The sequence below is a fragment of the Rhea americana genome, unplaced genomic scaffold (assembly GCF_003343005.1).
Source record: "Rhea americana isolate MKP2758 unplaced genomic scaffold, rheAme1 scaffold_96, whole genome shotgun sequence".
In the NCBI taxonomy this organism is placed as follows: domain Eukaryota; kingdom Metazoa; phylum Chordata; class Aves; order Rheiformes; family Rheidae; genus Rhea; species Rhea americana.
The window spans coordinates 1,405,070-1,433,069 of record NW_028187155.1 but is presented as its reverse complement, the minus strand read 5'-3'; the positions used below and the strand labels follow the sequence as shown (position 1 = coordinate 1,433,069).

The 28,000-nt window shown below is 51.5% G+C and overlaps 1 protein-coding gene across 1 annotated transcript; it reads left to right on the top strand.

Annotated features, from left to right (window-relative positions):
* Positions 1 to 28,000, top strand: MASP1 (MBL associated serine protease 1). Its single transcript, XM_085325089.1, has 11 exons — positions 1 to 99; positions 2,272 to 2,497; positions 11,418 to 11,595; positions 11,975 to 12,106; positions 12,915 to 13,111; positions 13,500 to 13,647; positions 14,138 to 14,256; positions 15,836 to 15,914; positions 21,318 to 21,455; positions 22,469 to 22,543; positions 26,104 to 28,000. The coding sequence occupies exons 1-11, from the start codon at positions 17 to 19 to the stop codon at positions 26,997 to 26,999; spliced, it is 2,271 nt and encodes a 756-aa protein (XP_085181215.1). The 5' UTR covers positions 1 to 16; the 3' UTR covers positions 27,000 to 28,000.

The following is a 28,000-nucleotide window of genomic DNA, read 5'->3' as shown; positions in this document are numbered from 1 at the left end:
CAGCGGAGCGCTTGGAATGAGGCAAAGCCATCCCCCCAAAACAAACAAACATCTCGGCGCTCCGAACCCGCCGGGGAACTCTCCGAGCTGCAAAATGAGGTGAGTGCCTACCCGACGGGCCGGCCCCGGGGGCCCGCGCGCCGTTCTCCCCGGGCCGGGCCGGGCCGGGCCGAGGGGCGAGCCCTCCGGAGAGCGCTTTTCCCTTTGATGACCGCGGCTTCGCTTTCCCCGCCTGCGTGCGAGCGGAGCGCTGCTCACGTCTCGGCTTCGCGCTGCCGCTCGGCTTGTGTGCCAGCGCGGCGGAGGAGCGCGAGCGGGCTGCGAGGCGCTCGCGCCCGCCGCGGGCTGCTCGGTTCGCAGCGGGGCAGCGCGAGAGCGCGCCGTGCCGTGCCTTACGCGCGCGGCGCACGCCGAAAAGTGCAAATTAGGCACGGCACGGGATTCGTGTTTCGGTGCGCGCCGTGGTCAGTTTTCACTTTTACATGAGGATAAGACTTTCCTGGAATGGGAAACTTTGATGTTATTTTACTTCCTCTGTTAAAGAGAAAGCAAAGGGTTGCACCAGCGAAAGGCCCGTTCACGTCAAGGCGGTGATACCCATTTACACCAGATGAGCATCTAGCCCTTGTGCATGTACTCTGAGCAGAAGAGAAGCAGATTTTTCCTTCATACATTTTTGTGGTTTCAGACAAGCTGTCAGAAAAAGGCATGTTCAACCTCACTCTGCTTGAAAGAGAAATCGATCCAAAATTTTCAGCTCCCATTAACTTTGCTTTGTAACCAAGAGCTGGGGAAAGTGATGGCACTACAGAAATGAGCCCCAGTAATATATTGCACTGGTTTCAAAAGAACGCAGACAGGTTAAAAATAATCCACTTACATAGCTTCCATTTCCTCACCAGCACAGCTAACTTGAGCCCTAATTTTGAAACCGTATGTACATATATATGTAAGTAGTTCCAGCAACTGCAGTACACACCTACAAGTCTTTGCCAGGCCTTAGCATCTATTTTAAAAAGTTTAAATATTCCCTTCTAATGGCTCTAATTTCCTATACACTTATTTTCCTATGTGCACTCCACTGGATGTAAAGGACACAAGGTAGCTCCCATGCAATAGCATGAACTTTCATGTTCGGACCTCCATCACGGGCAAAGCTGTGTTCACCTCCCTTTGCACTGAGAAATGTTCCATTTATGCTCACTTTCATGCTGCAAATGGAGCTCAAGGCTGGTGGGAGGTCAGTTGGACTGCTGTTGATTTACCTAGATTCTCTGCCCATCTCTGACACGAACAAGTTGATGCCCTTCTAAAGGCCTTAATCTCTGTGTGCTTCTCTACTTGGGTGCGTGCAGAGAAGAGAAGAGAAGAGAGAAGAGGGAACATGTTAGGTTATACTCGCCTAGCTGTGAAAAGCTGTGCTGTGAGAGTCAGTGATCCCAGTCTGGCAGGATGAAGCTAAACAGTAATAATAATACTTAGCTGTTACCCCCATGATGCTTTCATTAAACTGATTTAGAAAGCATCATTATTTGATTAAGGGTCCTCATGTTTGTTCTTCTGTTAAATGAAGATTTACCCATCAGAGCACCGTTAGCTCACTGCTAACTGTTTGCAGAAAGTGTTAGAAACACTTAACTCCTGAAGATGCCTGGAGCTGGATGGGAGGCCCTTGCTGTATTTTTTGCACTCACTTTATACACCTCTTCAAGGATCTTCCCATCCCGCCTTTCTGCAGCCCTGTGACACTCTACCTCCTGCCTCCCTGCAACTCGGCTCACGAGAACGCAGCACTGTGTCTCCTCTTCCACTCAGCACCAGGTCTGTGACCCTCCAAGCTTCCCTCTCTGGAGCATATAGGAGGAGAGAGATGCTTGTGCTGTATCAGCTCTGTGTTAAAAAGCATCCTAGCAAGCTGCAGCTTTGGCCCCAGCCTCCCATGCCCAGTGAGTCCTGTGCAGTGGCCTGCACAAATGCGCCTGGGAGCTCTGTTCGTTGAAAGGCCAGGAGCCATCCTGCACTTTCTGCCCCACACCATGGCATCAGGGAGCTGGATATTTGCCAAGCATTTAGAACGGGACAGAGCAGGCCCCAGACACAAACACCCCATATGTTGCCCTGATGTTGCATCTAGGACCTGCCCCAAGTCATATAGCCAGATTTTAGTGTCTCAACTGTGAGACCTTACATGATCTGTTTGGAAAAACAGACTGAGCCCTTGACAGGTTTTGGCATTGCAAGAGCTTTATTATCTCCTTTTGTGTTTTCCAGGTACCCTCTGGCTTGGTCCTTTTGTGCTTTCTTGCTCTCTGTGGTGGATGCCATTGAGCTGACAGATATGTTTGGAGAGATCCAGTCCCCAAACTTCCCGGATTCCTATCCCAGTGACTCAGAAATGACATGGAATATTTCTGTGCCCGATGGATTTAAGATCAAGCTCTACTTCATGCATTTTGACTTGGAGTCCTCCTATCTCTGTGAATACGACTATGTGAAGGTGAGCTGTGGTGTTACATGGCAAATGGAGGGGTAGCAGGAAGATCTGTCTGGCCAGCTGAGGGAGGGTAGTGCTGGAAAATCTGGGAACATGCTATTTTTCACCATTTATTAAGCACAAGAATTGTCAGTCCAATGGATGTCAGGGCAAGCACAGATAAGATGATAGCATACATTAGACTAACCAGTGAATGGGACACTCATGTTCAGAACCTAGCTACAAAGGCCCCAGGTTTCTGAAAGTATTTGGGCACCTAGTTCTCATTGAACCCAATGGTATTTAGGCATGTAAATGCTGATGAAAGTGAGCTAAACCTCCAACCAGTACTACTGTAGTGCCAAACACGTGCAAGCAGGGTGTCTGATGAGTTGCACACCTTCATCAGGCCACAGCCATGTGTGTCCCACAGGCAGTCTGGGCTCCCAGATGTGCTAACAGGTTCTTGGGACATCCCATCCAGTCCCAAAAGGGGCAAGAGGCTTGAACTCAGACCTGAGTTCAAGCCTGCAAGCTTGGATCTGCACCCACAGCCTCCTTCCCACAAGCAGCATGGGTCAGACCCAAAGGCTTCCTCATGTTCACTGCAAACCCATTTCACAGCTCAGATCCAAATTTTGAGGCCACTACTCACAAATACCCACAGCACAGACAATCTGTGGATATTCCCAGGGAGCTGTCATGACAAGTGACAGAAGATTTCGGTCTGCTTCAACGCAGCGCAGAGTCTATCAGAAACCACAGCAGGCCATACACTGTTGTGCCTCAGATCATCCTTGTACCTTGAAATATGTACAGGGCTCTCCTTGTATCTAGAACAAGCTGGGTTCTCCATCTCTTTGGTCTAGACAAGATTTGTTGCAGTCTGGGCCAGACTATGGCAAGCAGGTGCTTTCAATGTTAGTCCCACTGAACAGCGCTGAAACTAGGCAGAGGTCTCATTTGGCCCCTCATGCAGAGGCAGGTAGAATGTCTACCCAGGCCTGAAGCCACAGAGCTCAGCCTTGACACTAGGTGCCAGCTAATTGAAATTATTATTTCATTCTTGTGCTAAGAAGATGAAGCAAATGTGTGTGTTTTTCCTCTCAGATCTGCTATTTGCTGTTTTAATTTCCCCTTTGCGCTGGCACTCCTGCTACTAACAGCTCTTATTGAGATTTGATTAGTTCTTTCTGCTTCTTCTGGATCTTCTCCAAGCAGAAGGGCCAGGGACATGTATAGAGATATATTACTTTAAAAACCCTGTAGGCTCAAGGAGTGAATTTCTTGGAAACTTTACCCATTCCAAGCCTTACCCCTCCTCCTGCCCTTCACCCCCTGCTCATTTTTCCTTTTCCATAAGGCTCCCTGTTATTTGGCCATGGTGCCCATTTGGCATCATAACTCTCCCTGCCACTGGATTTCCACGAGGAGGCGGTGTTTTTCACAGGGATTTAGATCTCAGCTGTATAAATTTGCTATGGACTGAAACTCAGCTTGCAGAGCCTCCACCAAGGAATTATATTTGTGTCAAAAATGCTCAGAAAATGTCCATCTGGATGGATTACGGGTGATCCATAAGCTCCTCCACTAGGTTGAGATGCAATCCTGATGCTGCTAGACCACCAGCTAAGAAAACATAAGGAGAGCACACAAGTGACTTCATGGCCATTCCCCTCCTTGGGTCTGTATATGCAGCCTCCATCACCAATAGTGCAAGACATGGAAAGAGAATCAGCTCATACCCTGTCTTTGATAGAGGCCACTGTGCATGCCTATAGAATATAGTTCTAGACCCAATGTATATAGGTGCTTCTCTTTAATACTCTACAGTTCCAGTAAAGAGGGTCATAGCTTAAAAAGCCAAAGGTGGCATCTCTGTGTTTGCTAGTATTTGATGGATTTCCCCTCCATGAATTTGTCCAGTTGCTTTCTAAACTCCTGTGTGAATCTCTGCAGCATCCTGTACCAGAGAGTTGCACAGATGAAATATGCGATTATGTACATCAATATATATGTGAAGAAATACCTCTGCTTGTTTATCCTGAACAAGGCCCTGATTCAAAAGCTGTTGGACTCTCCTGTCAGCCTCTTCATTGTCTTCACTGCTATAAGAATGAGGTCAAACACTGGGGCGAAATAACTTCAGTGCAAGGCAAGGAAAAACAAAATCCCTGCTCAGGACAGGTGGAAAGCAACTGTGCTGTGGCCTTTGCTTTCGTTGCCTTCTCAGCCATCCACATGCCTCTTCTGGAGCAGTGTAGAAAATGATCTTGAGTGGCAAGTTCAGAGGAAGCCAAGCTTCAAACATACACAGATCCCTGCCTTCGGGGTGGTCTTCGGAAGTGAACAGATTCCAGAGCTCTGAAACAATGGCTAATTAAAACAATAGCTGTTTATTTATATGTATAGATATACACATACATACATATATATAAAATGAACTGAAGTTTTAAAAGCAATGCTTACAGACAAGGAGGATTGTTTGTGCAAATGGAGATGGCAATGGCTGTGAGTGTTGCTTTAGGGAGGAAGGGAGCCAGAAGGGACATGAGGGACAGTCATCCAGCAAAATATGCATCCAAAGAAGGTCAAACCTGCACAGGTAGGAAACACCAGCATACAAGCTGCCTTTGGAAGTTGAACTCAGGGAGCTGGTGAGTCAGAGAAAGCCCCTCCCAGGCTTTTGGATCCATGCCCCGAACTGTGTACCAGGCCCAGGAGGCACTGGGAATAAGCAGCTGTAGACACTGCACTCTCTGCTCTCTGCTCGACTCACACCCTCCAGCTTTCTACTCCATGCGCTGCACCAGCCCTGCCAGGACAGGGCGGACATTTGCTCCCCTGTGGGTTCTGCCCCAGCCCTCACTGTGGCACAGTCCCACAGAGCATCCTCAGGTCCATCTTGTCGCTGATTTGGGGTACGTCACCTGGGGTGGTCTCACCTGGATTTGCACAGTTTGGCTCCCTTCTAGGGTGGCACAAGCGCTGTGCTATACTGAGGCACCCAGAAAGCAGTGGCTACAATTGGGAAAAGTGGGTTAAGTGACTTGACTGGTGTCATAAGGGAGCATGGTGGCAGAGGCAGGGAGCTGCAAGATGAAACCTGAGCTGTGAGGCTCTGTCCCAGACTGAACAGATGGGCTCTACTTGGGTTGAATTTCTGCAGCTTGACCTGGGGAAAGCAAGGGGAGCTTCCAAGGCTGTGATTCAAAACATCCTTGTGGTTTTTCAGGGTTTCTTGGGAACCAGCTGTCATAGCTTTGGGTCGTAAGTCTGGAGCACCTCCAGGCTGATATTCACCCCATGTGGGAGTCAATTTGTGGCAGAGGTGCCAGGTGCTTTCCAGGCCAGCCATGGGGAGATGGGTCCTGCTAGAAGGAGTGTGCAAAGTAGCTTGCAGTTTTCTTGCAACTCACGCAGGGGTTGGATGGCTTTGCTGTCCCCTGTTCACTTCTGAGGGGCCTTCATGTCTAAATCCCCAAGCTGGTCAGGAAGACTGAGCCTGAGGTCCTATCCATATGATTTTGCACCTACTCTGTCAAGCCCCAGAATTAAATCAGCCTTTGAAAGTTCAGCAGTGCAGCTGGGACCAAGTTCTTCAATGAAGAAGATGAAGACAGGGCCTTTGGTGAGATGATTTCCCCACAGTCAGCCTATATGATGAGTCCTTGCAGGCTCAGTCCCGGTGAGGTTACCCTTCTTCCCCCCAAGCCCTGTCACTGGGTCCCAATTTGGGATGGCACATGCTTGAGGCCTAGCAGATTTCAGCACATGCCCTAGGGCTTTCCTTTCACTCCTCCAAGCACAGACTGTGAGAGAAGGCACAGCCGTGCCAGGGATATAGTGTTCGGGGAGAGCAAGCAGTTAATGTTCTAGCCCGTGGGTGATCGTGAAAGTTTTGTGATGTGATGGAGCCACTTCTCCCTGAGATCGAGCAGGGCATTCCGGGTACGTCACAGACCGGTGTTGCATGGGGCATTCTCGGCTCAGGGTTTGCCACCTCCTGTCCACAGACTGGCAGAAAGGGAAGCCCATATTTGCCTGCTTTTCAGCTCGTGGGTAACACCAGGGAAGGGCTGCATGCAGCCTCGTGCTGAGTGCTGGTCCCTGCAGAGATCACAAGTGCTCTGCACTGTTGCAGCTCCTGCAGTACCAGGTGGGGCTGAGGAAGGAGTCTGCTGCCACGTCCGGGGCCGTGCACAGCCTAGGGCACCGGGGATTGCATGTCTGCTCAGAGAGAGCAAGAAGGGGAGAAAACCAAGGAGTAGGACTTGGCATGAATTTGGTAGTGGGGGTCATGCCATCAGCAAGGCTCAGCAGAGGGTAATCATGGCCCTGGCACTTTGGAATTCCAAGCAGAGCATGTCAAGTATCCTGGAGATGGCCAGGAGGACAGAAGTGCCCAGTGCTTTGCTGCCTGCATTTCCCATCATGATGGCTCTGACCAGAGGAGCCCAGTGACACCTGCCACCCTCTGCATGGTTAGGGGCCATGGTCACACTCAATGCAGCCCCAGAGGGAAAGAGTGAGGAATAGCTAGAGAAAGGAGCCAGCGACTCCATCACAACCCTGGTATCCCATCTCACACGCCGCAGTGGGGAGCAAGCTCAGCCCAGGCAGCCTGGAGAATTAGGACATGTGGGCACAGCGAGATCACGGGAAGAGACAGTCTCGAAATGCTGAGCCAAGTCCCCAGCAGGAGAAGCCGCCCATCCTCCCCATCCTGCTGTGGTGGGAGCACTTTGTCCCAAGCTGCTGTGCACGTTCCTGTGGGAATTCAGGTGCACATTTGCATGCTGAAGGACCCCAGATGCAATCAAGGAGAGGATGGAAGCATATTGGAGAGAAGATGCATGCATACTGGGGAGATGTTCTCTGAGAAGCTGAGGTGCAGGCTTCTGCTGCTGGCTTGGGCTGCCCCATCCCAGGCTTGTTTCCAACAGTAAGTAGTATCATCATCAGTCATTTTGCAAAAGTCCTGTTAATCTGGGTGTCATCCTCCTTCATACACTTTAACTGCAAGGCGACTCTGCTGTTCTGTACCCTTCCCTGTCTCTGAGCATCTCCTCCCCATGTCATGTTCCCAGTGTCTTCAGCCCAGCACTGCAAATTCTCTGCCTAATGAGCCATTTATATATATTACAAGCAGTATGTTTTGCTCTCATCAGTCCAATTAGTGCATTCCTGGAGTGTGGGGGTGGCGTCCACACTTCCTTACTGCAGCTTCGTGCTCTTTTCCAGTGGCAGACATCGAACTGCCAGGCCAAATTCCACTTGGGGTTTTCGGAGTTTTGTTAACTCGCCCATTACAAGAGGTATCCCTGAAGCGCTGCTGCTCCAATATCTCCAGGAGCTGATGCCTTGGGGAATGCTCCAGGGTACTCCAGACCCCCAGCCCCAGCAGGGAAACCTGCATGGGGCATCAGGGCTGCACAGCTTCTTTCACCACTTCCCACTGCATCACACTAACCCCTTAGTCACAGTCCAAGTCAAAATGCAGGGGACAGAGCGCAGCTTGGGGAGGGACCTTCATCTCCTTCCATTCCCTTGGGGAGAGAAATCCTAACAACGGACTCAGGAGCAAAGTGGAAAAGGGGAAGACGGCAGGAGGCAGGGGCGTTCAGATATCTGGCTTCTGCAAGGGTAAATTCAAGACACGAGAGTGTCGCTGTACTCTATTTTTCAAAGGAGGATTCTTTCAGCGTATTTTTATAGGGAATTTCTCTTCGGCAATTGATATTTCCCTCAGGGACACATCTTCTCTAGTGAAAATGTCGACATCATGACCCTAGAGGGAGAAACTCCAAACAAACAACCAGGATTTAATTACCAGCCTGCTCACTGGATGTAAATGATCTACGAAAAAGTACACAGTCCGCAGCAGCAGCAGCAAATGTTAACCAGGGAGGACGACCTCTCTGTTTAGTTTACTGCCGGAGGGCTGTCTCTGCTCCCTGTGTCTCGGGGCATGGGACCCATCACAGATAAGGGGCCGCAGATACCCTCAGCTGCAGCTCTCGGGGCCTCATCCTGCAGCTCCCCGGACCGCGGGCATGGCCAGGGCTGCGTGGGAAGGGCTTCCTGCTGCATCCTGCTGCTCGATGGCCCCGGCGTGGTTTCGGGCCACTGGGAAGGGGATGAGTTCACAGCCACAGCTCACGCGTCTCTGCAGGCAGAGGTGACAACTAGGCTGGCCTGAGAATAGAGACCGCTGGAAACAGGTCCTTTGGACAGAAGATGCTGTGTGTCGTCTGTTCATACTGCCTCGGACAAGATTTCACATTGGAGAAGGAAAAACAGTGCCCTTTTTAACGTGGCTGAAATGCCGGTTTTTTATACTTTGGGAAGTAGCGGCGTCCATTTTTCACTTAGAAATTATATTTCGTTTCGAATTGTTCTTCATTTGAGATTTTTAAAAAAAATCCAAAGCGCCACAGTATATTTTAACACGATTGAAACCAGATGGACCCCCAAATAACTTTTTGTTTGTTTGCTTGTTTCGGAACTCTCCTACACACACATACACCCACAAAACTGAATTGGGTTTTTGTGCCAATGTGAGGCACATGTTTTTTCTCCAAATTCTCAAATTTATCATCGGAAAGTCTCTCTCTTTTCTGGCCAGCTCTGGATCATATGAGAGTATGGAAAATATCTGGAGGCAACGTCAAGGCATGCTGAGTTGCCATTTCCATGTCGTCTTTCCCTGGCTTGAGCGAGTTTCCGCCTGTATGCTCAGCCCTGGGAAATTTCCCTTTTTGCCCTGGCCTGGAGGGTCTCTAGGTGCTGGTGGCTGCCATGGGAGCTGGGGCAGCAGCACGGGGGGGGTCTCTCATCGCTGAGTCCAGGGTGAGCTCGGGATGACCCTGCGACACCACGCGGTCCCTGGCCAGGCAGGCCACTTTCTGCAGACGCTTCGCGGCAGTCGCTGTGCTTGGGCTGCTGGCTCCTTGCTCTTGGTCCCAGGATGAGGGACTGCTCTTTTCCTCGTGGCCTCAATAGTCACTGCTTGGCATGAGCTGTGGTGGGCTGGCATGCTTGCGGGAGCCCACATTCCTCCACTGAGGGGTTATTCATATTCAAATCCCCTGGGAAAGAGCAGACAGGGCGCTGGGCACTGGAGTTGGGAGAGGTTGCAACTGAGAGGTTCCCTCCCACGGGGGGCTGGGAGAGCAGGAGACTGAGAGGGGATCATAAGGACTCAAACGTGTAATGTTCCTGGGGAAAACAGCGAGGAAAAAAGGCAGGGGGGTGTTTCCAGGGGAAGCGGGAAGGTTTTCTGCAGGGGTTGCAGTGCCTCCAGGCATCAACAAGTCCATGCTTTAAAGATATGCACACAGAGGCTAGCGAGCTCATGAGCATGGCAGCTGGGCACATTGGCCCATGGGCCTCTCCCAGGGCCCACTGGGCCATGGGATACAGCTCTGAGTCAGTGTGCCTGGTGCTGCACATTCAGGACTGGCCAGGACCTGAGCAGCAGGGATACACACAGGGACAGCTGGGATAAGACCAAGCTTGTGCAGGCCAGTCCAGGGGACAGAAACATCATCCCAATTAGAGCTGATTTCAAATTAGACCTGACTAACCTGATACAAACCAGACATGAGATGCAGCCTCTCCAAATGTGCCAGTGGTGAGGCCATATGTGGCTTGTACCCAGCAGGCAGAGGGGGTGATGACAGGGACATGCATGGGGACCAAGCAGTGTGGAAAGGATAAGCAACCTCAGAGCACGCGACATCTCAGGTGGAAGCAATTAATGCCTTGTCTCCCCAGAGCATGCAGACTCCTGCTTTCACACTGGCACTGCTCTGCTTCCCATCTCAGCATCCCCAGGGCTGAGGGGCAGGGAGTTTCCTTGGGGGTCCAAGAGTCTTCCCAGCAACACCACCTGGCCCTGCAGCCATCAGACAGATGCTGCTGCACTGATAAATATTTATGTGAAAGGAGGAGGCATCTCAGGAACCAGCAGCTCTGAGTGGGACTGACATAGCCTGGGGCTGATTTTCACACACTGTCTTCAGCAGCACCTGCCCACGCTCTCACCTCACCTCACAAACAGGATCCCTACCTGCACCCTCTCCTTACAAACTCCCAGCAACTCTACATTCAGGATGTAGATGAAGGGGGAAAAGCTGGAAATTACTTCTCCAAAGGTGCCCAGGCTCCCTGGATTGCCCACCTGCAGCCCACATTGAGAGGGCTGAAGAAGTGCAGGGCAGAGCAAGAAGGGGCACCCAGCAGAGCAGAGCTGCCTGTGCTCAGGTGCTGTGACTGCACTGGGGGTGCAGGGGCCAGAAGAACACATGCACCATAGTGCAGCTCAGAGCTCAGCACTGTGTTGAATATGTCCTTAGGCTGTAGCCATCAAACACTGTGCTTCTGACCTGCTGGAAAATCCCAGGCAGCCCTAAGAGGCTGGGACAAGTCTGGTGGCCTCTGCAGCAGTAAGGGGAGATGCTGTTGCAAGGGAAAAGGAACTGGGCTGGAGCAGAGCTCCTGGAGCCAAGGAGGGTGGGCAAAACATGCAGTGCCAGAGTCTCTGAAGCCTCATGGTTCCTCACCACCAGCTCAGGCCTGCGTGTCTGGGCCACTGATGGGCTGTTGATTTGTACAGGCGGGAAAAGTCATCTCCTCTCATGCAGAAAGCACAGAGAGGAAAAGGCTATGAGTGGCCAGGCAGGCCAGTGAGTTACAGTGCTCTCCTGTGGCCCAGCGTGGCTAGGTTTGGAAGGCTGAGGTGAAAGCACTGACCAAGAGGACTCTCCACAGGCTCTTCCAAACCACATAAATTTACTCGAAAGTTTGGTAGCTGGAGGATGTGGGAATGTCCAGTACTACACAGGCTGGCTTGGCTCCTCTACACAGCCAAGTGCTGAGCAGAGCCCAGATAGCAAGTCCTGAGTAATGCCGAACACCAACTCAATCTTTCTGCTAACAGATTGAAGCTGAAGACCAAGAGCTGGCAACTTTCTGCGGCAGGGAGACGACAGACACAGAGCAAGCCCCTGGCCAGCAAGTGATCCTGTCCCCAGGTCCTTACATGAGGCTGACCTTCAGATCTGACTTCTCCAACGAGGAACGCTTCACTGGCTTTGATGCCCATTACACTGCTGTGGGTAAGCAGCATTTGGCCTCCGAGACTAGCTTGTCAGGGTAGCGTAACAAATTCACTGCCCTTTGGGTCTCCTGGTTAGGATCACATCCCAGCCCTCACCTCCAGGGACCCAGTAAGAGAAGCTGAGGTCTTTGTGTGAGAGGCTGCAGAGCTGAGACATACCAGTGGCTGTGTGCCCTAGCAAAGCCTTGCATGCCAAGGACCTTTTCCCAGCGGCTACACTAATCCCCTGCCCTTTCTCCACCCTGCCGTGTCTGCAATGTGACCCACCCCATGAGACAACAGATTTCTCAGTGCCTATGACAAATGTCTCAGTGGAGAGGGATATATTGACCCAAGGTGACCTCCTTTCCTTTCTGCCTCCTCCCCATCCACCCTAGATGTGGACGAGTGCCTGGAGAAAAGCGACGAGGAGCTGGCATGTGACCACTACTGCCACAACTACATCGGAGGGTACTACTGCTCCTGCAGGTTCGGCTACATCCTCCACTCTGACAACAGGACCTGCAAAGGTACCATCCAGGCACAGCTCAGACATGGGGATAGTCACACAGAGGAGGTGCTGAGTAGGCCACAGAGCTGCAAAACACAGGCAAAACTGCTCTCTCTTGCTCCCAGGAGGGACACGGTGCCTCTTCCCTTATGACAGCCTGGGACTGGAGAGTGCCCAAGGTGTGCTGTCATCTTGCATGGGAAAGAGAATTGATTTCCCCCATTGGCTGTACTCTTCATCTAAGTCCTATAGACCTACTCAAGACACAGAAATGAAAAAGTTTAGCGTCTCCTCTAAATCTGAATGAGTTGATGTAAATTAGCTGGGATTAACTCTCACCTTGGGACCCTGCATGTCAAAGGCACGTTTGCAGGGTGTTTATGTTGGGTCCTTCTTGTATGTACGCACATTTAGAGCCATGAGCATGGCTCCCCTGTCACACTGAGCCACCTAGCAGACCCCACTCCATGCTTGCTACGGGGACAAGCAGGCAGGGAGCTGGGTGCAGGAAGGGCTGGATACATCTGTGGCAGGGATGAAGGGAAGCTGAACGGCCACGTGTCTCTTATCACACAGCCTGCAAAGTGCATGCAGTGTCAGTCAAGGTCATAGGAAAGCCAACAGTTCTTTCAGCCCTGTACTGGGGCTAAAAACCATAGAGGATTTCTCTGTAGACACCTGCCCAGGCTGAGCATGGGGCATGCAGGGGAGGCTGGATATGGGGAGAAGCTAAGTATTGGGAAGGCAAATCCACAGAGGCTCCTGAGCATGATCAGGGCCAGGTGTTGGCTGGCCAGGCCACTGAGCAAGCTGTGGCTGTGTTTCAGTGGAGTGCAGTGACAACCTCTTCACCCAGAGAAGTGGTGTGGTCACCAGCGCCGACTTCCCCAGCCCATACCCCAAAAGCTCAGACTGCTTGTACCGTATCGAGCTGGAGGAAGGCTTCTTCATCACCCTGAGCTTCGAGGACAGCTTTGATGTGGAAGATCACCCCGAGGTTACCTGTCCCTATGACTTTATCAAGGTGAGCTGTGCTCTATGTGCTCCCCCTGTCCTGCTCTCTCTTCTTATCATTTTCCCAGTATTACTGGGTGATGGTCCCTGGTCCCTGGTCCCTAGTGATAGGATCAAAATTGCCCCAGTTTAAATGGGGGTGATAAAGCCAGCAGGAGCCCAATGCTTGACTGAACATGTGTCTCACCATGTCTGATTTTGTGCTTTGGAGGCAATGATGACCCTCTTTCATTGGACCCAGAAGCTGTTCACATCTCATCATCACACGGTGCATAAGCTTCAGTGACCCCATTGCAGTGAAGTGTCCCCAGCAATCAGCCTCAGGGTGGAGTCTCCAGGTTTTGTACTTCCTTCTCAAGCCACCCACTCAAGCCATCCACTCTTATTTCCCCTGGCAGATCAAAGCTGGACATAGAGAGTTTGGCCCTTTCTGTGGAGAGAAATCACCAGGACGCATTGAAACGCAAACTAACAGCGTGCAGATCCTCTTCCACAGTGACAACTCAGGAGAGAACAGGGGCTGGAAGCTGTCTTACATGGCAATTGGTAAATCCTGCTGCGTTCCTCCATTTTCTAGGCTTGGGGCAGGGGAAGGATTTTGTAAACACCGCAGGTGGAGACTGTGAGTTTGGTGGTCTATGATTCTGTGTCTGAAAAAGATTTGTGGCAGAGATCACAAAAAGAGAGGAATGAAATAACAGTGAGACCTCTCTTCAAAGGATGCTTTTTCTTTCTACTCCAGCTGGGCTCTGAAATGAGAACATATTGCAAAGTAGTGTGGTTCTGGCCAGGATATTTGCACAAACTACTGTTTTTCACTCTCAGCCCTGTAACACCCAAAACCAGGGGCAGCCTAGGACTGAGGGAGAGACCTGGAGCCTCCTCTTCTCGAGGGGAAAGAGCCTAGCTGAGCCCTGGTAATAGCAAAGAGCAGGGCAGATGTGCTTTGTTGCCAAGAGGACAGGATGGTAGAGCTGGGATTCTGTTTGCTCCAGTTATTCAGATGAGTTTCATTTTTCTTGCTCTTTATTCAAAGGGAACCCATGCCCACTAGTGCAACCACCAATCAATGGGAAAATCGAGCCTTCCCAAGCCAAGTACACCTTCAAAGACCAGGTTGTCATCAGCTGCAACAGCGGATACAAAGTACTGAAGGTATAGTGCAATGGCATAAAGCTGGGCACTTGGGTAGGAAGGGAGGGATCCTTCATATTTTCATCTTAGATTGCTGCAGAAGCAAGAGCTCTTCTGCTGGACAGGCCTCCGAAGGGACTCCAACTCCCCTGTTTCCTTGTTTAAGAGAGGTCTGCTCTTCTAGAGCAGCAAGACCCAAGCACTACTGTGTGACACATCATCACACACTGCCACTAGGCCTTGTCAGGCTCCAGCATCATCTGGCTTTTCTTCTACCATCATCTAATCTTCCCACCATAGGCAAGACATATGTGGTGTCATATAGCTGGATGGACCCAGGGAATCCATCCCCTGATCCAAGGCAGGCTCAGTCCCCAAGGATGTGCTAGTGACCTGTCCTCAAATATCCCTAGGGTATGCAGTCCTTCCTCCCAAATTAGGAGGTTATGCTCTTTTGCCACATCAACCCTTACTGTTAGGAGGGTTTTATAATGGTCAGGGTGAGCTCATTGGACACAGCATTCGTGACTCCTCGTCCCACCCACAGCAAGCACTGAAAGACTATTCACCATTTCACTGCACCAATTTTTATACATTTGCCAAGTGGATCCTCCTGGTGCTCTATTACAGCAGCTAGCTCAGTCCTTCCCCTGGCTTCTCAGGCATGTGCAATACCCAGTTGGTGCTCTCCTCTGATCCACCTGTCTCTGTGTGCCCAAAGGAAGACTCTTTCCTTCCTGAGCATCAGGGGCTTTTCCATCCTGCCAAAGCCAGCTCATCTCCACTTGGGAGAGTGAACACGACCCATGCACCACTCTTCCCCTCTCCACAGGGCAAGGACGAAGCCTCCTCTGAAAGTCACAAACACTGCTTTCCAAAGAAGCAAGAGGAGAGAGGAAATGGCACTTTTCTAAGGCATCCCCTTAGCATCCCTCTGGAGCTGGCCAGCTCACAGGATTCAAGGCTTGGCACCTCTGTGAAAGACAGTCACTAAAAGCCCTTGGGGAACTGCCAGGACGCTGCCTGCTTCCCACCTCAGTGGGCTCTGATTCAGCTTCCAGGGAAACCCGTTGGCCAGGCATGTGGGCAGCCAGCTTTGGCTGGCCGGGTGGTCCTCTGGGACTTTGTGAATGCTTTGGCAAGTCAAGGGGGCTGGCATTTTGGCAGGCCATCTCCAGGAAACAGCTGAGTACCACAGGGAGTGCAAGTGACTCACGTGGTGGCTGTCTTCCTTCCAAATCAGAAGCCCGATTTGACTTCCGACATGGAACTGAATATTTCTGTAATCTCTTCCCAGGCTCATCCCCTATGCAGAGCTGCTTCTTGGTCCACATTTGGCTGTAGTAATCCATCACCTAGAATAAGAATAATTGTCTCCAGTTCTTCTGCATTTAGCATGCCACTGAGTTGCTGGTACTACGCAATAAGAAAACTCTTTGAACTCTTGTTATGATTTTATTATGATTTTTAGCTATAAAAGTCCTCTTCTAGGGAGTCTGGATATATCTTGACTAAATCACCAAGAATTTGACCTTTTATAGAGTGTGGCATTTCCTTGCCTGGTACATTGATGGTGTTTTTACTGATATCTTCTGCACAGGATAACCTGGAAAGCGACTCCTTCCAGATTGAGTGTCAAAAGGACGGGACATGGAGTAACAAGATCCCTATCTGCAAAAGTAAGGATACTCTTCCCCCACCCTTCCAATGCCCTTCTGCTGCTGAAATCATTCCATGCTAAATGGAGCTGCCCTGCCTGAGCAGTTCCTTACTCAGAGATGCACACCCAGCCAAAGAAGCTACATAATTCTGCAAAGCTCTTTTGGCTCTTTCTCAGATAACATTGGTCCAAATGCCACAGGCAAGAGGTTTGTTCTTGTCTTTAGATTGATCATATAACTTGATTTGTGACCAGCTTTACTGTCTCACTGTCAAAAAAAGAGCCACCCTGGCTCTTGAGAGATGGCGCCCCAGCAACAAAGTGAGAAGCAGCACTGTCTGAGATGGGTCCACCATGGTATGAAGGATGTTTAGGGTGTGGGGTCTCTGGATGACTTTGAGGGGAACTGAATCCAGCTCTCAAAGTGTGCGTGGAGTCTAGCCAGACTCCTGCCCATTTAAAACACCTGAGAGCTTTAGCATTAGTCAAGACTTCCTCAGAGCCTATTCGACTGCAAAATGCCGCTCACATCAAACTGCCTTTGTGGTGATGCCCATTAATGACTGGTTCCTGCTGGAGGGAGGGAGGGGGATGGCCAGTCCCAGGTGGGTAAGAGAGTTTTGTCCAACCTGTTAGATAAATCTGGGACACTGATAACTTAGTACCTGGTCTGAATTTCCTTCCAAATGGGCCCATTGGGATAAAGGGCACTGGAGAGGTTCCAGGTCTGGGCCCAAACCAGGTGCTAAGTGAAAATGTTGAGAAAAATTGCCCAGATATTTACAAATCTCAAAAAAGGGAAAAGGGGCAGAAGAAAGGAGATCTCTTTTGAAAGGATTTGCATCATCTCTTCTTTCATCTAACTCAATTCCTCTCTCTCAGCTCAGGCTTGGGAGATGTGCTTTTCAAGTACCTGGTAACACTTCTTTCTTTTCCTCAAACACATGCTGCTGTCCTTCAGCCCTTGGGAAACATTCACTTCTGTCTACACAGTAGATTGTACAGAATCTACTGTAAGGCTGACCTAGAGAAGAGAAATGCAATGAAGAACTTCAGAGAGAGGCAGGAATAGATGCACTCAAGGGATGTAAGATCCAGGCTCTTCCCATCAAGGCAGATTCTTTTTATTTTACTGATACTGTAGATCCTTAGGAGAGTATTTCTGGAGGTTTAATTCATGTTTGTTCTCTCAAAATGGAAAGTCGGAGGCTCTTAGACCTGCTAAATAATTTCATACCTGAGAGGGCTCCTTACCAAATACAGGGTCAGTGATGTTTCTGCCCTGCAAAGGAAACTCCTCAGTCATATAGCTCGCACAACAGCAGTCTCCTATGGATTTTGTCCATGCTTGAGCAGAGATCAGTTAAAAATTACCATTGGCTAGAAAAAAAATGGGTAAATAGCTGCTCTCCCCAACACTGCAAAATAATGCAAAACAGCATTATTTTTTGAAGAAAATTGAAATGTTTACCTACATTATTCCAGGCAGGTGGGAACTGCTTCCCTCTTGTATGATATGAATCACTACACTGACATTCCACAGCTTTTTGGGAATGCCAGAAAGCCCCTAACTAGGCAATTCAGGCCTTCAAACTGCAGTATTTCCCGCCTCCCTTGAACATCTGGGAGAGGCAAAGCATGAGCAAAAATGGTTTGGAAAGAAATGAAAAATATACATATATATATATATATATATATATATATATGTATGTATCTATATACACATATAACTTCTCAGCCAAGGTGGATAAAACACAGCTCTACAGCCCAGTGAGAGAAAACACCAGCCCCATGAAGGTTTGTCCCAGCATGTTGGAGCAGTTGGAGAGGGCCCCCAGCATGGCACCGTCTGCACCACAGCTCGGGGTCTGCAATGCCCCACAGGGCTTGCTGAGGCGACAGGGTCACTCATTAACGATTGCTGGTGTTTGGGGGATTGGGTTTCCTGCATGCCTCTCTCAGCTCATCTACTAATTCGGCTTTCTCTCTCTCTGCTCTCCTCCTTCCCCTCCGCCTTCGGCGCAGCTGCAGATAGAGCCGACAACCAGACAGAGAGAAGAGCCAATTCGGAGCAAGTGGCGGCGTGAGGCTTGCGCTGGCCGCCCTGCCGAGACGGCAGCCTGTCTCGGTGCCCCTCTCCGATCTGTCCGGAATCCAGGGCAGGTTCCCTTTGTCTCAGGCCCGGCTGCCAAATCCATCTCTGCGGCCTGTCTAACTGGCATGGCACTCTTAATCTCTCCACGCCTGGTGCTTCCTTAACTCCAGCTCCAGCTCCAGAGGGGGGGAAGGAAATTCGGAGTCAAGCCCCCTTTCCTTCTGTCCTGCAAGAACGGTGCTGCTCGGGGCCCAGGTGCTCCCACGAACCCCTGCCACATCCTCCACATCCCTTCCGCTCCTCTCGGACACCATGGCCTGGCTCTGCTTCCCCTCAAAGACCGCGGTTGTGCAAGGAACAGCCACCACGTGCACGGCTGCCTGTTTGTTTGTTTGTTTGTTTGGATTTAACCTCCTGCTGCTTTTTCTCTCTGGCCCAGCATCACAAATAAGAAACACTCCTTCCTCTCCTCTCTCCAAGTGTCCTGGCATCTCACAGAGCTTCCCCATACAAGAGAGGCCCAGAGGATGGGTTGGCATCAGAGGCTGCATGCCTTTGCCCGCAGGGCACTGAGCACCAGGGCAGGGGAGGCTGCTCTCCCCTGCTCCCCCTTTGCTCCCTGCTGCTGGCCTGGCAGAGGGAACTATGAGTTGGCATCAGGCCAGGCACAGCTAGAGGAGATCAAAGCCACATGTCTGGCCTCATCCATGTCCCGGGGCCCAGGGCATGCATCCCTGGGGTGCATCACAAGGCCTCATTGGGATGGACCTGGGATGTGGCCTGGCGCTGGAAGGATAGATGTACACTGGGGAGCTTGGTGCTAAAGAGCCCCTTTCCCAAGACAAAAGTCTGGAATGGCCTGAAGGCAAAAACTTGCTCCCCTATCCCTTTGGGAAAGTCCTACAACAAGGGCAGGCATGGGGGGCAGCAGTATGTCTATGCAAGTGACCATTCTCCTGCCCTCAGGCTTCCCCCAGACCTGTGGGACACACAGGGAGGGAACAAGCCATGTGCATTAGTGGGACTATCCTCTGCAGCCATAATCAGCCCCAGAGCAGACTTGCAAGCTGGTCCTCAAACATCACTTCCCTCCTTCCTGCAAGCCCCAGCATCCCTCAGGATCTTATAAAGCTCTTGTGGTTGCTAGCACCACAGCCCCAAAGCACCATGCTCCCAAGCACCACAGGAAGAGAGCAGGAAAGCTTAACCCAGATGGGGACTCAAGGGGGAACGGTGAGAGGGGGTTCGTGTCCCCCTCCTCTGTCTATTTGCAAGACTCAGGTACCTAGAGCTTCCTCCCAACTGCACTGCATCCACATACCCATCTCCCATCACCAGCTGTCCCTACCTACCAGGCAGGTGGTGGAAGGCACCCTGGTGACTGTAGACTGCAGTGTTTTGCCATGAAACAGAGTTTTGTACCCCAGGCAGGTGGCTAACCTTGCACATCAGTAAACGTCGATGGTGCCAGTAGCTGCTTTTAGCTAATTCTCTCTTGATCAGTCTGGATGACTGCATGAGGAGTTTTAGGGCTTCTGCCCTCAGCTTCCTGTCCTGTTTAACTGTCTCTCAATTCTCTCACATAGAGAAGAGGCCCACAGAGTTCACATCATCCCTGGTCCACAGGATCTGCTCCCTGCAAAGGTCCCCATCCCCTTCTCAACCCGTCATCTCAGAAGTGGCAGAGTCTAGCTCAACAGAGCTGCACTTCCTCAACAAGATGAGAGCTGGGTTCCTGCCCTCTCGCAGGGCCAGGTCCCCTGGAATGAGAGACACTGTACAGCATCACCCAAGCATGTACTGCCAATCATTCACACCACAGGGAGTCAGCAGCTCCCATAGGGCACCCATGAGGTGACTCCTGGCTTTGGAAGAAGAATGATCTTGCAGACAGGGGATCCTTCTCAGGATGGGTAGCACAAGTCTGACTTAAGGGACAGGACTGGAGGAGAGACTGGGGAGAGCTCTGTGAAGGATCTGGGGGGGGGGGAGAGGGGAATGGACCATGAATAGGCCATGGGAAAGGCAACAGCACCTAGAATTCCTTCTCCTGCTACCAGGCCCTGAGCCTACATCAGGGGTAGGTGAAGCAGAGCCAAACCTGCCTATGTCCTTGGGATGGAGCACACAGGGTCTTCCCCATGTCTAATCATTTTCCCTCCCATCTGCAGACCAGCCAAGCCACACACTCTCTGTCCCTCACTTCCTGCTGTCACAGAACAGCTGGGACCTGTGGATGTTCAGCCTGTGCTGTAAGCCTGGACCAGCACTGCCTGGTGCACAAGACCCAGAGCGGGAGGGATGGAGCTGTGCTGTTAGCAAAGCCTTGCACTCAAAGCAGTCCATCAATGCACAGGATAGTAAATCACTGCATGCTTTTTCCTGCCCATTAGTAGGTGATGCAAAGACAGAGCCTCCCCCAAAGGTTCTTGCCTGCCTGTGCAGCCTCTTCCCCTCTCGAAGGTATAACAGAGAGATCTCGCACTAAATTCAGGACTCATGAGCAGCTCCCAGGATGAGGCCTCCATCAGCATGAGTGGTATCAGCCGCAGTCTGTGGGCTGCTGCTGGTGTTCAGTAGTGCTGCCTATGTGCCCCATCTTAGCAGGAGGGCGATGCTGCGTTTCATGGGGCCAGGCAGTGAGCAGACTGCTGCCCTGCCTGGGGATGAGGGACAGGCAGTGAGCCAGGAGTACAAAGAAGCCTGGCCAGGGGGAGTGCAATGGTGGGGGAAGGGGAGGAGGGGGGCTTAGAGTAGAAGCTTGGAACTGGGAAATGTATCTCTCTACTTCAGCAGGGCTGAGATTTCCTCCATCGCCTTCCTGGAGACCAGAGGGGAGGCTGAGCTTGCTGCCTAGGAGAGACAGGAAAGGCAAAACTTTTACATTAAGCAAAGTCACAGACAGGCTTTCCACATCCTCTCCTGCACAGTTCTGGAGGCCCTTAAGCTCCTCTGCAGCAGGCCAGAGGTGACTCCTGACCCCTTGTGAGGCAGTGAAAGTGGAGAGGGAGCAGCTCTCCGCTCCTTGGAGAGCCCCACAGCCTTTCCAGGCAGTGCACAGATGGAGCTGCAGGGATCCCTGCTGCAGCGTGCAGAGGCAGCCAAGCCAACACAGACGTCAGAGGAGCAGAGGATTAGAGAGTCCATCGGTGGTTAGGAGTCAAGTTGGCCTGCCTCCAGCTGCCACGTGAGGCAGACTAAATTGCCAAAGGGGGAAGCATGTCAAGCTATACTCCCTGCAGTGTCCTAGACAGGGGATACTGGGCTACACAGGCTTCCCTGTGAAAACAACACAGTGTTCAACCTCCCTTCTGTGCTGACTTTCAGTTGCTGACTGCAAAGCACCACCAGAGCTGGAGCACGGCTTTGTCACCTTCTCCTCCAGGAACAACCTCACGACTTATGGGGCAGGCATCCAGTACCACTGCGAGCACCCCTACTACCACATGGCACCCAACAGTACTGGTGAGCAGTGGGGCAGGGCTGCACCCCAACCCCCCCCGCCCAGCATGGTGTGGGTGGGTGCACATCTGTGCATATGCGGGCGTGCAAGTGTTGGGGGAGCTAAGGACGGCCACCCTGGTATGCACTGTAAGCAGCAGGCTGTGCACATAAACTATATACGTGTACCCTGCATCTGCACTGCCTGGGTGTCAGAGTGGCCTCATCCTGCTCCACAGCAAGATAGAACAGAGTTGGAATCACATGGTGCTTTGACCATATCTTTCATAGCCTCCGCGAAGCACAGTGGCAAACACTCCCCATGTGCACAGGGCAGCCAGATCCATCAGCTGTGCCCAAGGCCAGCTCGTAAAGCCTTATACCAGGCCTTTTACTCAAAGCAGCCTCACCTGGCTCTGCAGCCCCCCATCCCAGCACCCAAATGTCCAGCAGGGCCAAGACAAACAGACAGCAGTGGGATTACAGCAGGTTGAGTTCTCATGTTATCTCCCTGATTCACAACCACAGAGACACCACAAAGTGTTTTGCAAAGCCCCACAGGTCACTGAACCCTTCAGACCCAGCTCTGGTAGCAGGAGGGGCTGCACAGAGCCCAAATGCATGCTCCAGCCCTCCGTCCTCCTCCTCCCTCAGCAAAGAAAGCCAAAGGATTTTCTCCCATTCCAGTGCCCTGCTCATATCTCCTTGCAAACCCACCGGCCCTATGCATCTGGTCCCGAGCATCCGGCACTCATTAGTGTAATGGGCACTAGCAGCGTTAATGAGACAGCAGCTTCCAGGCGAGGATGAAGGCAGAGCATAGCCCTCCACAGGACTCAGGGCAATGAGACCAAGGGTGGTTGCATGCCCCCTGCATGGAGACAGGTCTGTCATGGCCCCTCAGACAAAGGAACACAGAGGACTTAACATGGGCGGGAAGTCATGTCCTGCTCTAGAAAAGTGTTCAAAAGGTCCTGATGGCTGGGCAAAGTCTCCTCACTTGGCCACAGCCCAGCTAACACTTTGCTCTCTTCCAGCCACCTACACGTGTGATGCATCAGGGATGTGGAAGAGTGAGGAGCTGGGGACCAAACTACCGTCCTGCCAACCAGGTACCAGGGGCTGGGGTGACAGCAGGGTGCCTGGCCCCATGGTGAGGGGTACAGAGGAGAGATGTGCAGGGACAAGGCTGTCTCTATGCCTAATATGGTCTGGTGCTTCCCTAGATAAGGAACCTGCTCTGTAGCAGCACCACACATCATGGGCTATGCATATCCTGCCTCTGGTTGCAACATATAGCCAAGAGAGTAGAGGACCCAGGCCTCCTGCTATCCTGGCCTACTGGGTATTGGCTACAGATGGCCAGGGTGAAGAGGGTGTCTCCAAGAAGCAGGGACAGGGACATCTCTGTGGTGGTGGTGAGCCATGACTCAGGCAACATGGGTGCTGCAGCCATCCCAGCTGTCCAGGCAGCCCCTGCCCTCTGCTCCAGCAGAGGAAGGAACACAGCAGCCCCAGCACCCAGAGCAGAGCCCATTGGCCACAGTCAGTCCAGAGCCTGTCAGTGTTACCTGTCAGCTTCCATTAGCAGTGTGTCCACATGCAGAAGTAATTAGCACATCTCCAAGTCTTGCAAAAACACCCAGCTGGTTCACAGGGGAGGAAAATCCCAAGCCAGTGGCAGAAATGTTTGCAGCCAGCAAGTCTCCAGGCCAGGCGCCCACTTGGGATCAAACAAAAGTCCCTAGGACATTGGCTGGCCTCAGCTGAGCATGGGGCCAATCTGGCTGCCAGGCCGGGGGGGAGCTGGCAGCAGTTCTGGGTGCGGGTTACACACGCTGTGCAGCGATGCCTCTCTGGAGAGGTGCAGGGATTCAGACACTGTACAGCAACTGCAGTACCCCACATACCCATGGGCTCAGGGCTCTGCCACATAATGGGTACTGCAGGATGTCCAAATGTGTTAAGTGATCCCAAGCCCAGAGGAAGGATCCCATGAGGTACCCTGGTGCCTATGGAGCTCAGAAACCAGGCTTGTGGTTGCTCTTGTTTCAGTGGCTGCTTCCTGTATCCCTCCTCGATGCTTCAGCCTGAAATAATTTGAGCTGGGAGCATATGGGGACATCTTCTGGAGCCATAGTTGCTTTCATGGGCCATTTCCAGACCTCCTGATTAGTGACAGAAGTCAGAGATACTTCAGAAAAATGGAAAATCCCAGAGGGTGACGCTCTCCTGAGATTGGGATCTGCAGGCAGCAGCTGGCCAGCTGCTCTTCAGATCTTCTCATGTCTCACGCTACCTCCCTATCAGTAGAAACTCCTCTTCCAGACCACTCTTCGTCTGCCTCTGCCATCAGTGGGAGCATTTGCAGCCTGGTCAGCATTTTTAATATATAATTTAATAGAATAAATATTTGGCTGGATGCACTTCCTCTAAAATCATCTTGCTGGGATGGCTGTCAGCTTTGGTGCAGCAGAACAGCTGGGCTGGGCTGGGACACAGGAATTATTTGCCTAAGTGTGTTTCCTATTCCTTACAGCACTGGGAAAGGCAGAGGAGCTAAATGCACAGAGAGGCACACTCCCATGCCGCCTGTGGGAGTTACAGTTTTCCTAGCAGCAAATCCCAGCCACAACAAATTAGTGTTAGCTCCTGCCCTGCTTACAAGGCTGGCCTGCAGCCCTGATGCCGTCACTCCGGGGGGTCAGGCTCTCTGGTGCATCCCTAGCAAGGGAGCACAATGGGGAAGAGTGCTGGCATTTTCCTTGGAGGATGTGGATTCCCTTTGTGTGCCAAGGGGGGTGAGGGTGGTCTTCCCAGTCCCCACTGCCTGCCTCCCAGTACACCTATGCTGCTGGGATTTGAGGGCTCTTCCAGCTGTGGAAGGGCAATGACCTTCCCTGTCACTGTCCAGCCTGCCCAGTTCAACCCACTCAGAGCTACCTTCAGTATACCAAAATCCTCCTCCTACTCAAACCAGGTTGCAGGGTCTGGCTAAGATGGTCAGAGGCAAACCAGGCAGCACATGGGACTATTCAGACATTAATGAGAGATCTGCCAAGGAGCTGAGCAGAGGGTTTGGCTGCCACAGCTGTGGTGAGGACTTAAGAGGGAGGGAGAGCAGCTCATGGTGCTAGGCAACGTCTCGCAGCCAGGCGTTCTCCAGCCATAACTCTCTGAGAGCACAAACGCCACAGCTCTGGGACCATTCTGGTGACAGGCCCCAGAATGAGGGGAGAGGCTGGGCTGGGCTGACATAAGTCTCCAGTCTTCTCAGTGGCATTCTCCTGGGTTTCTTGGCACATAGAAAGCAGGAGTTGGGCAAGTGGTAGGATGGTCTGGAAAGGGCTGAGCAAGTTCGCAGGGAGCGTGAGGTTGCAGGATTATTCACTTTGCCTTTCTGTTTCTGAAGTGAAGAATGGCCTGTTTTGGTCAGGTTGCCATAACCATGGGAATCTTAAAGACATACTTCAGAGTACACACACCCTGGAGAGATACAAGGAGAGTTAGGGCCTTCTGCCCCATCATGAAGGTACTGCAGGCTCCAAAGTTGCAATGATGGATAGCACTGAGCAACATGCATTCATCAGAGCAAGTAGATTATGCCATAGGCTTAGTGGCAATTCCTGAGACAGCCAACTGAGATCCTCCCTTGGGTCTCCAGGCTGCTATGTAGGAGCAGATGCCATGACTGCAGTTTCCAAGGGCGTGTAAGGAAAGGTGTCCAAATACTGGAAACCAACAGGCTCTAGACTCTAGTCCTGGCCAGCTACTGACCCATAGATAAGACATTTCCTTACTCTATGCCTCATTGTCTGTAACCACAGAAAACAGGGGACAAACATAGGGCTTGGTATGAATATTTTTACTGCTTGGAAAGTAGGTCCCTATTGTCCTTGGGCTGTGAGACAACAAAGATGCTCCATGCTCCAAAAGTCTTTCAGAAATAGCTCAGCCCAACAGAGTGATGAGACATGTCCAATGTCATGTAAAAGGCTGGCAACAGAGGCAGCACTCACACCGAAGTGTCCTAGTCTTATGCCTGAGCCATCAGGCTTAGAGAAATACAGGGTAGCCCCTAGTTCACAGAAATAACTGGACAAGCCATGCAGGCTTCAGACTAGCCTCTTTTTCACAGAATCACAGAATTCTGTGATTTCTGCAATTCACAGAATTGGTGATTTCCCTGCATAGCTTCAGTGAGGGCTGAATAGGGTCTGCAGGTGTCATCCCCTTACCCCTATGGAAGAGCAATAGACTGCTCTTCTCCAAAAGGAGGCAAATTTGGCCAATAGAAATGGTCCTACCAGGCAAGGGAGACAAAAAGGGAGCTGGGGCTACCTTTAGGAAGCAAACTCCTGCAGAAGGACAGACATGCTCCCTTCCAGATATACCTCTAAGGACTTACTTGAAGCTGGGCACAGTGCCCAGCCAGCTTCAAGCTCTTAAGTGCACTCTGCCAAGAGAAGCTGAGGATGGCAGAAAGGATAGGCTTTATCCACCAGGAAAAGGAGGAGAGTTGTCCTTTACAGAAAGGAAAGACACAAGGGAGCATTTTGTTATAAAGATTATTATCTATGTGGTATAATCTACAAGGATGTCCGTTTTCAGCTGTTCCCTAGATAAGTGCTTGCTCAGCTGGGAGTAACTGTCCTGTCCCTTTTGCCCCCAGTGTGTGGCCACCCAACTCGTGCTCTACCTGGGATCATCAAGCGCATCATTGGTGGGCGAAATGCAGAGCCTGGCTTCTTCCCCTGGCAGGCCCTGATTGTGGTGGAAGACATGTCCCGAGTGCCCAATGACAAATGGTTTGGCAGCGGGGCCCTACTTTCAGACTCCTGGGTGCTGACAGCCGCCCACGTGCTCCGCTCACAGAGGCGGGACAAGACCATCATCCCTGTCTCCAAGGAGCACGTCACGGTCTACCTTGCCCTCCATGATGTGAGGAACAAAATGGATGCCGTCAACCGGACAGTAGAGAGGATCATCCTCCATGAGGAGTTTGACATCCAGAATTACAACCATGATATTGCTCTGGTCAAGCTGAAGGAGAAAGTGACCATGGGGAATTACGTCATGCCTGTCTGCTTGCCTCAGTTTGAGCATGAGCTGGAGGGGCCTCAACCCAACACATTGGGGCTGGTGGCTGGCTGGGGTATCTCCAACCCCAACATTACCGTGGATGAGATTATCAGCTCAGGGATGAGGACACTGTCCGATATCCTGCAGTACGTCAAACTCCCAGTGGTGCTCCATGCAGAGTGCAAGACCAGCTATGAGTCCCGGTCGGGGAACTACAGTGTGACCGAGAATATGTTCTGCGCCGGATACTACGAAGGTGGGAAGGACACTTGCCTGGGAGACAGTGGGGGAGCCTTCGTCATTCAGGACCCAGGGACCCGGAGGTGGGTGGCCCAAGGGCTGGTTTCCTGGGGTGGCCCAGAGGAGTGTGGCAGCAAGCAGGTGTATGGTGTGTACACCAAAGTCTCCAACTATGTAGACTGGGTGGAGAAGAAAACAGGCTCTTCTGAGAAGTGGACATTTCTGGACCCTGAGCTGGAGAGATAGTGACTAAGCAGCTTGCTGCTGCTGCTTTGTTATTTTTTTGTTTGTTTCTTTTTTAATATGCTCCAGACTCTGGTCTTTCGCAAGCAGTAGCCACGATGCTCAGCCACACTCCAGGTCTTTGCCAGCCCTCCATGTCATGTGTTTCATTTGGTCCCACATCCCTTTGCTTGTGCTCTTCGGAAATGTTTGCTAGGGAGCTGGGGGAGGGCAGCAAAGGGCTACATCTCAGCAAGCTTCCTTAGCTCATACTGCTGTGCTCCAAAGCTTGCCCACATTCCCAGGGAGGCTCCCTCCAAGCCATGACAAACACAAAGTGACAGAGGAGGGATTTTCTGCCACCTAAGCCCTATCTATGCACAGCAAAATTTCCTCCATACTCCAAGCTCTCACACTAGCTCTTCTCATCAGACAATGTAAGTGCAGGAGCAACAGGGGCTGAGGATAATGTGGAAAAGCCAGCTGGGCAGGCCTGGACCTCAGAGGTCCCCCACACTGCATGATAGTATTTTCTTGTGAGGAGCAGCGAGAGAGCACTGAAGTGTTGCCAGTATTTTTATCGGCAAACAAATGTCCCTGCTCTACCTGGCTCTGGGGATGCGAAGATGTTTCCATATCAGCCCTAACCTTCAGTTGTGGCTGGAAAGCTTGTCATCAGGCTGCCGAGATAGCACTGACCCAGACAGACTACTCTACCTACTATGTGGGGGTGGACACAGGGACAGGGAGCAGAGTTTGGCCTCAGCGTCTTCCCCAAATCCAGCCACCACCTTCTTGCCTCCCTTCCTTACTCATCACTTCCATTACCTCAAGCATTCTCCAGTCCTCCTTTCAGACCAGATCTTGGGGTGGTTTCCAACCACAGCAGACCTCCTAAGGAAAGATTTCCAACACATAAGACAGCATCACATCTTCTGGCATGGCAGGAGACATATACATAACAAACATTTATTCTCAGCAAAAGCATTTCAGAGAAAATGGACCTGCTGCCACTGAGAGTTATG